Source organism: Diabrotica undecimpunctata, chromosome 3, assembly GCF_040954645.1.
Source record: "Diabrotica undecimpunctata isolate CICGRU chromosome 3, icDiaUnde3, whole genome shotgun sequence".
Classification (NCBI taxonomy): Eukaryota; Metazoa; Arthropoda; class Insecta; order Coleoptera; family Chrysomelidae; genus Diabrotica; species Diabrotica undecimpunctata.
Genome location: NC_092805.1, coordinates 52,335,795 through 52,345,437, shown reverse-complemented (window position 1 = coordinate 52,345,437; position 9,643 = coordinate 52,335,795). Strand labels below are relative to the sequence as shown.

Here is a 9,643-nt window from a genome sequence, read left to right as displayed (position 1 = left end):
GTTGTTACTGGAAATGGTCCCGAATGTCAATAGCAACTCGTTTACACGGAGTCCCGGTGATATATTGTTGGAGTTTTCCCCTAAGACTCGTTTTGGATCCCTTCTTAAATGCACACAGGTCACATCGTTTGCATCATTCTTCCACATCTTGCCCAATACCTCTCGCGGACTCTGCCCAGAGTCCTCTTGGTCCCAAAATGCCCTTCAGAGCGTCTATCATGGAGTTATGCAAGTACGTCCTTAACACATGACTTTAAGAGAAAAACTTAAGGCACTGTTCTTGTTGCATCTGGACTCACCCATATACGAGTGATGACGTCAACTCGCAGACATAAGTAGTCCCACTGAAGCCAATAGCCCTTCACTGCTTGCCCATATTTGGCAATTTCTTGCCACTGTGGCCTGACTCCGTTGTCCAACCAATCACGGACTCTTTTTAGATCTGGATCTTTCTTCTGTTCAACCTGGAGGTTTTATTTTCTGCTCAAGTCTTCTCGAGAGGCCATAGGCATTTCCTTGGCTTCTTCCCGCTCGGTGGTGAATTCTAATATCATAGGTCTGTAGTTCTTCCAGCCATCGAGCTATTTGGCCTTCAGGTGTCTTGAAATTGAGGAGCCATTGCAAGGCGGAATGATCGGATCTTATCAAGAAACTTGTGCCATAGAGAAACGAATTGTAGTGTTCCACTGCTTTAACAACCGCCAACAACTCCTTTCTGGCGACACAGTAGTTTCTTTTCGTTTTTCCCAGAGTTTTACTGAAGTATCCTATGACGTGTTCCTCACTCCCCTGCACTTGGGAAAGCACCGGCCTGATGCCATTTTAAGAAGCATCAGTATTCTTTCGGATATCCAGGATTAAAGCCGTTGTCAATTTATGCTTAAGTGTGGCGAAGGAAAGCTGGCAGTCTAGTGTCTAGTCAAATGGAAACTTCTTCTCAGTCAGGTTAGGGAGAGGATTTGCAATCTTTCCAATATCTTTCATGAAGCGACGATAGTAAGTGCAAAGGCCAAGGAAGCTTCGAACATCGTGTTTGTTCTTGTACTACTTTTATTATTACCAGTTTTTTTTCTTGGCAAAATTAAACTAAATTGTTCTTGACAGAGCTCGCACTTCTTGGCATTTACTTGTAGGTAAGTGATCCTAAGTCTGGTCAAAACTTCTTTTAAATTGGTAAGTTGCTCGTAGAGATCCTTACTGACGACCGTGATGTCATCGAGGTATAGCAGACAGGTTTTCCACGTAAGTCCCTAAAGGTGCGTTACAAAATCCGAATGGCATCACTTTGAAATGGTAGAGCTCATTTTCAGCAGAAAATGTTGTCTTTTCTCTATCTTCAGGGTGGACTGCAACTTGCCAATAGCCGATTTTGAGATTCACAGTGGAAAAAAATTTTGATGAAACCAAGGCACTAAGTCGATACGGGGCAGCGGGTAATTGTCTTTCTTGGTGACGGTATTTAATCTGCAGTAGTCGACACAACACCGTGTGGAACTATCTTTCTTAGTTACTAACACTACTGGAGAAGACCAGGCGCTACTCGACTCTTCAATGACATTCTCCTTCAGTGTTTATCCGATGTTGGACAAGTCAGTGTGGCCAGTTATTTGTCCTTTAAAAAGATGTCACGTGTTAGCGTGTAGAGTAAACGGTAGGTAAGGTGGATCGGGATTTGTTGAGAGAGACTAGTATCCGACTAATTTTGTTTTTTGATTTGCCAAAAAAATTATCCCACATAATTTAGTCTGTTAATCTGTAGTATTGCAGCCAGTTGGCTTATTGTACATAGTATTGCCATTTCGTGTTGTTTAGAATTTATCAAATCGTATTCATTTTATTATTCTTTTATCACTAAGTTCTAATATCAATTAGCAGGTGTGGGACATTTGGAATAACAAATAACTACAATTAATTGATCTAAAACTGACATAGTGGTGATACTTATGTTTATAATAATTTCATCCCTGTTTATAAAATTCTTTTACATTTTTGAAAGGTTGTGTATAATCTGCGAATCTTGAATAGTAGCATTCATAGAAAAAATAGTTTCAATTTTTGAAATAGGTGAGTAAAAATAGGTCAAACGTATAATAATAAATATTTACGGTTCCATGAATTTTATTTTTATATTTGTATATGTAATTTAGTATCATAATAAATCTATTTCGTAATTTAATGTAATTAAACGCAAATAAAAACATTTTTAATACTTTTTACTTAAGAAATATCAAAAATAACACGATTATGTTTGTACGATATGTTTTATGCTTTTTATCTATTTTCTTAATAGGCTTGTGCCTCTTCCATCTTCGAATGGATTCTTATTTGATATGCAGAGTACCAGTCCATCATCTCCTTGGCCTACTTGTATTTTTTGCTCTTTCGTTCTACTTATGTAAGTATTCTACTCATTTCTGTCTGATATTTATTGTTAATATTCTCTATAACTTACCTTTGCCTAATATTTCTAGTACGTTATCTCGTTCCATAGTATTTTCCAGTGACATTTTTCGACTACCGTAGTTATTTTTGTTAATAAATTTTTATTTTCTATTTTACGATAAAAAGTAATAGAAATAAAGTTCAAAAAAATTTTCTGTAGGGTTGCTAGTTCACGAGAGACAGCGCAAAAACTCTTTGGCTCCTTTATTTTAAGATGGCCAGGAAGAAAGAAACATTTTAATACTTCTTTTGTTTCTGATCTAGTTAAAATGATCCAAAAGAATCACGCACATATCTCTTCCGATTCTAAAGAACACGACCTTGTTCATTTTGTGTACCTCAAATTATCCAACTTTGTTGTCATTGGTGATTGTTGCTAATTGATATTTAAATTCTTTAGTCATATCGAAGCTATGATCGTTTATAGTAATAATTTGCCTTATTCGCCATCGTTCTTGTTTTGAAACGATTTTATTATTTTTTTGGTTTGGTTCTTACGGCATTAACGTCATCAGCAAACGCGGGAACCATATATGCTCTCCGAGCGGCTATTTATATTCTATATATTCTATATACTCAATGCGTATGAAAAGACAAAAATACAGGTATAAAATGTTGTCAATTAATAAGGATATTTTCTCTTTCTTTAATGCTGCTCTAAACAGTCCACTAGTAAAAACCACTGGACAGTAAAACCACTTTCTAAGATTATAGAGATAGAAACTTCTTTGTCCGCCGGATCACTTCTGCCTTGCACTTTTCGTTGAAATATACGATGCAGAAGACCAAAGGTAATTGATTTCCCCTTTAGTGGCCCACATATTCTAACTTAAGCTTTTTCTATAGAAATATTTATAGACGATAATAGGCAAATTTAAGCCGGCTTAACAAACTTTTATTCAAATTTAAAATTACTAATTAATATTACACCTTTTGACAGTATGAAAACTACAAAAGTGATATTGGACCAACGTCCTCAATAAAACGGAATTTGGTAAACACTTGATGATCGGATGATTGGAGATCCAAAGCTCATCCACGAACTCTGCCCATATATGGTGTTATTGTTTTTGTTCTTTTTCTTAGATATGATGTGATGATTTATCTATTCGTAATGTGAAAAATTCTTATATTAAAAATTATACAAAATGAATTTCAAGATCTGACTTCTTTATTCTCGCTTGACACACACAGAGATCATACAGAAAAATTATTAGTTACTATTGGCAACCTTGACATTTCCCCTTTTTAATAATTATACAGCCACTATCTTGAACATGACCCCCACCTTGAAAGGATCGCTTTCAATTTAACAGGTAAGCAAGTAAATGAGGAAATGCATTACATGCAATAAAAAATAAACAAATACATCTTCAATAATTATTATAAACTTTTAAGTTTAAAAATCAAACAAATGTTCTTTAACTAAGACGCATTAACAGTTCTAGAACTTAAGGCGTGATTGCACCTTCACTTTGATCACTAGGAACCGGAAGTGGACACATGTTTGTAACAGCTCGCTTTATAAGTCCTTTTGAAGTTCTTATGGTAACCACTCGTGTAACTCCATCAGCGCCGGGATGCAAAACTTCTAAGCGCCCAAGACACCAGTTTAAAGGAGGTAAATTTCTTTCTTTGATGAGGACGAGTGTGTCAGTCTGGATTTTAGATTGGTTGACTTTCCATTTCTTCCGTTCTTGCAATTCGGAGATGTATTCCAGAGACCAACGTTTCCAAAAATGATGGCGAAGTTGCTGCAACTGCTGGAATCTAGACAAACTGGTAATGGATGAGTTTGAAAGATAGAATCCATGGCTCTTCCAATGAGGAAGTGAGCTGGTGTCAAAGGCAAAAGATCAGAAGGGTTAGAAGACAAGGCACTCAAAGGACGAGAATTTAATACTCCTTCAATCTGAGTTAGTAATGTAACAAATCTTTCATAATCTAATTTTGTATCTGTCATAACTCGTTTGAGGTTAGCCTTCACCGATTTGACTCCAGCCTCCCAGAGACGGAACCACATAACAAATGTGGTTCCGTTATCACTCATCATCTGACATGGTTTGCCCCTTCTAGCTGTAAATCGTTTTATTGCCGCCATAAAGGCTTTGGTGGAAATATCCGTTACCACCTCTAAATGAATGGCCTTTGTCGATAGGCAAACAAATAAACTAATTTAACCTTTATATGAAGAAGCACCCCTATGACGACTAGTTCTGAGAACAAATGGACCAGCATAATCAACTCCTGTAACAGCAAATGGAAATGAGGGGGTGACTCTTTGGGAATTGTTAATCTCCTGCGTGGTTAAATGCCCCAAAACACGAGTGGCCTTGTTCTTTCGTTGAGAATTGTAGTAGAAACGCAAAAAGTAAGCCACTGACCTTACCAAGAGTGAAAAACTCTAATATTTTTCAAAATCAAATAATGGAATAGACGAAACTATCATAAATTGGTTGCTAATAGTTTTAAACTCTGGAAGTTTTTCTTTATCAAAAGATACTTGAACTGGCCAAGTTTCAGGAGAATCTAGCAAGAATGATGGGCCGTGCCACCAAAATGAACAAGAGCTTAGAACCTGAGGTTCAATTCCTCGAGAGAGTAAATCAGCAGGGTTACAATCCGTAGGTACATGTCTCCAATTTTCGGGATCTGGACTGAATTTCTGAAACACGATTACCAACGAAAGTTTTTAGTACATGTGACGAAGTTTTTATCCAGCCCAAGGTAATGGTTGAGTCAGACCACAGAAAAATCTTATTGAACTGAATATTCAAAGAAGTAATAACCATTTTAGAAAGACGTGATAAGATCAAAGCTCCGCTAAGTTCCAGGCGAGGTACGCTCAGCTCCTTTACAGGTGCTACTTTGCTTTTAGCACAAAGTAAATTTATAAAAATGTTACCCTTTTTATTAACACTGCGAATATATATGGCTGCGCCATAAGCAACTTCGCTTGCGTCACAGAATCCGTGCATTTCAATAAGAACAGAATTAGGGAGAACTACATTTCTTTGAATTTGTAATTTATTCAACTCATGCAACTGATCTCTGAAAGATAACCACTCAGACTGAATATGCAATGGCACTCCTTCATCCCAGTCTAACTTCTCTAACCAAAGGAGTTGCATAAGGATTTTGACTTTAATGATTGATGGACTTAAGAGACCTAAAGGGTCGAGTATTTGAGCAATACCAGAAAGTATTGATCTTTTAGTAATAATTTTGGGAGTAACATTTGAATCAATAGAATAGGACAATGAATCTAAACTAGGGCACCATTGTAACCCAAGTGTCTTTGTGTTTTCATTGGCACCAAAAAGGAAGGGAGTGTCTAATGAAATAGATTCCTGGATGGACTTAAGAAATGAAGAATTGTTTGACGTCCACTTTCTAAGTGGGAAGCAACCTTTTGAAAGAATTTCAGAGACTTGTTTACAATTAAGGATTAAGTCCTCTAACGAATCAGAACCAGTTAACAAGTCGTCAACATAGAAGTCTTCAGCTATGATTTTAGAAGCTTGAGGGAATGTATCAGAATGCTCTAATGATAGCTGATAGAGACATCTAGTGGCTAGATAATTACTTGACGTAGAGCCATAAGTAACTGTATTTAATTCATATGAATGAAGAGGATCTTTCGGATGATTTCTCCATAAGATTCTTTGGAGACACCGTTGAGTATCATCAATAAGAATTTGGCGGTACATTTTGGCAATGTCCGCAGATGCAACAAATGGATACCTTCTAAATCTCAACAGGATAGATATCAAATCATTAAGCATGACGGGACCTACCATCTGAAGATCGTTAAGCGAATGACCAGATGATGACGGACAGGAACCATCGAACACTACTCTGAGTTTTGTAGTGAGACTGTCCTGCTTCATCACCCCGTGATGAGGAAAGTAATAACTATGTACTGGCAAAGTACAATCAGTAACTCTTGACATGTGGCCTAAAGACAAGTATTCCTCCATAAATGCAACATACTGCTCCTTCATGATAGGATCATTAAGAAGCCTTTGTTCTTAGCTATAGAACCTTCTTTGAGCTATTGATCTGGATTCTCCCAAAGAGTCAACCTGTGACAAAAGGAATGGACACAATGAACCGACCATCCAAATTTCTCCTAAAGGTTGATTTGAAGTGCTCCTCGCACAATAACTCTTCTGGAGACTGAAGTTTAGTACCTGAGCACTTCTCAATCTCCCAAAACCTAGAACGGCCGCCAGTTTCGATATTATGTGATAATTCACATATGGTAGATTGCTGACTATTCACCCTGGCATTTATTAAAGGACCAGAAATGATCCACCCTAATAGTTTTCTGAAGTATGGGTTTTTCAGGACCTAACTTGACTAGACCCACACATAGCAGGTCCTAAAAAATACTAGCACTGATCAGAATATTTACTTCCGAAGGAGTATGAAAATTTGGGTCTGATAAACGAATATTTGCAGGTATGGGCAACGAAGATGCATCAATTTGACAAACTGGAAGTTGTCCACATATTTGTGGAATTATTAAACACTCTAGGGGGAAAGAATATATAGATTGTAAAGAGTTAATAACAATATTGCATTTGTGATTTATTTTAGAAGAAACATGAGCGATACCCACTACAGAAATGTTAACCTGCTCCCTTGAAATAGCCAGCAAATCAACTAAACTTGATGTGATAAAATTAGATTGAGCTCCACTATCTAAAAGAGCTCTACAATTATGAGCAACACCTAACTGGTCACGAACTTGGACAACAACCGTTGATAGAAGGATTTGTTGATTTTGAGAAGTATTAGAAAGTGTCTGAGGGCTACTCTGAGAAGCAACTACTTGATCATTAAACTGAGACAATGGATTTAGTGGATTTTCAATAAATTCATGGAGAAGAGTATGATGTTTCTGGTTACATTTCTTACATTCGCCATATTTGCACGTAGCTTGTTGATGTCCAGAATGCAGACAATTCAAGCATAATTTAAATCTACGTACTTTATTGATACGGGCAGGAATGTCTAATGAATGAAATTGACTACAGTGAACCAGTTTGTGTTGCTGGTTGCATAAAGAACAAGAAAGAAAAGAAGATTTTGTACTTACAAGAGCCTTGGTACTGTTGTGTCTGAATTTGACATGATTATTGACAGAAGTCCCTTGAATATTGGGTTTATTTAGATTATATCTTTCTAGAGTATCTGCCTTCGTTTTTAGGAAGTATATGAGGTTCGAAACTTGACTGACTTTACCAATGTTGGCCTTCTCCCATTCTTTCACAGATTCAGAATCCAATTTTTCCAAAAGAATATATTTGAGAAGGGCATCCCAATGTTCGACTGGTTGTTCTAATGCCTCCAAAGCTCTAAGATTGCTACAAAATTTATCAATTAAATTTCTGATTGAAAATGAACCTTCTTTATTGATTGCCTTTAAATTGAAGATGGCTTTAATATGGTTATGCAACAACAATTCCTTGTTAGAATATCTCTCAACCAAAAGATTCCATGTAACAGTAAAATTAGAAGCAAAGAGAGGTATAGAAGCAATGACTCTCTCAGCAGAACCTGTTATGCATGCTCTTAAATAATGTAATTTTTGTATTTCAGATATACTATTATTTTTTATAACTAACGAATCAAATAAGTCATGAAAATCTAACCATTCTTCTATGTTGGCACTGAATTTTGGCAATTCAATAGAAGGAAGTTTTATATTGGAGGTTGTATATGTATGATTGGATGCAAAATGTTCACTAGTAGGACAACAAGCTGAGATTGTTGTCAACAGTTGTTTTGCCTTAATTATAACTGAATAAAATGATGTTTCGAACGTTTCTCTGTAATTTATTTCTTCCTCAGTTATTACGTCCAGTAAACTTTCTATTTTTAATTGGGTTTCTTGATATTGAGTATGAATACTATTCGCGTTTTCGATGCGCAATTCAATTTCAGCGCTAGTTGGCTCATTCATCTCACCTTGGGTTGAGTCCCCATCAATGCATTTAATAAATGAGGGTAATCGCGCTTTAAGAGATGCTCTTATCTTTTTTAACGTAGGCAAATCCCCCATTTTAATTCAAATTTAAATGTTTTAACTATTATGTGTCAAGGTAAACTAACAATGAACAATACATTTCAAGATTAAAGAAGTATAAGTTAGGAAATTGAAATGAAAGGCAGATAAGTAAGGAACAAAAGCTCACTTCCCTGATTTTTATCACTCAACTCTCACTTCCAGAGACCAACGTTTCCAAAAAACAAACTGGTAATGGATGAGTTTGATAGATAGAATCCATGGCTCTTCCAATGAGGAAGTGAGCTGGTGTCAAAGGCAAAAGATCAGAAGGGTTAGAAGACAAGGCACTCAAAGGACGAGAATTTAATACTCCTTCAATCTGAGTTAGTAATGTAACAAATCTTTCATAATCTAATTTTGTATCTGTCATAACTCGTTTCCTTCGACTACAATAATTATGCGATTTCTCACAAAATGCCTTTGTTTTAAAGTTTTCAGTTTTTGGCAAATTAGTGCAAGGAATACCAACTGTTTTTGCATTTACTTGTCGCCTTATAAATCGTTACGTGCCTAACATTTTGATCTCTGAAAAAGTTAATAATTTCACGTGTGGGCAACCGTCCAACATAGCGAAAATAGTTTTCAAAAATTCATGTGCGATATTTTGAACATATTTATTGAATAACTTTGACAGTTATCTATAAAAACAAACATCGATTTGTTTATTTTTGTCATAATCAGTAGATAGTATATCAAAATCGAGTAGGAATTTGATGGTTAACTTTTTCTCAAAACTTATTTACTGAATATTATTAGATACAATACAGTCACAAGTAAATCAAGCTAATTTCAATACGAAAATAGGAAGAGCTTCAAAAGACATATAATTATAATGTATAAACCTTTAACATTACTAATAAACACAAAATTTATATAACCAGAACAAATACTCACAATTCAGATTAATTATTTTAATGATTCTATCTATCTATCTAAGTAGCCTTCTTTGGTCCACCTTTGGACATAGGCCTCCCCAATCCTTTTCCATTCTGCTCTGTCTGTCGCTATAGTCATCCACCTAGAGCCCACGTGCTTCTTGATATCATCTGCCCATCTCATTTGGGGCCTTCCTCTGCTTCGTTTATATTCCCACGGTCTCCAACTTATAAGAATTTTGTTCCATCG

The 9,643-nt window shown here is 36.1% G+C and overlaps 2 protein-coding genes across 2 annotated transcripts; both read right to left on the bottom strand.

Moving 5' to 3' along the window:
- Window positions 1-5,057: 5,057 nt before the first annotated feature.
- LOC140435787 (uncharacterized) lies at window positions 5,058-6,446 on the bottom strand. Its single transcript, XM_072524504.1, has one exon. The coding sequence runs from the start codon at window positions 6,444-6,446 to the stop codon at window positions 5,058-5,060; it is 1,389 nt and encodes a 462-aa protein (XP_072380605.1).
- Window positions 6,447-6,826: 380 nt separating this feature from the next.
- LOC140435786 (uncharacterized) lies at window positions 6,827-8,512 on the bottom strand. The gene is made up of 2 exons (XM_072524503.1): window positions 8,076-8,512; window positions 6,827-8,021 (listed from the first exon to the last, which is right to left on the bottom strand). The coding sequence occupies exons 1-2, from the start codon at window positions 8,510-8,512 to the stop codon at window positions 6,827-6,829; spliced, it is 1,632 nt and encodes a 543-aa protein (XP_072380604.1).
- Between the last annotated feature and the right edge of the window lie 1,131 nt (window positions 8,513-9,643).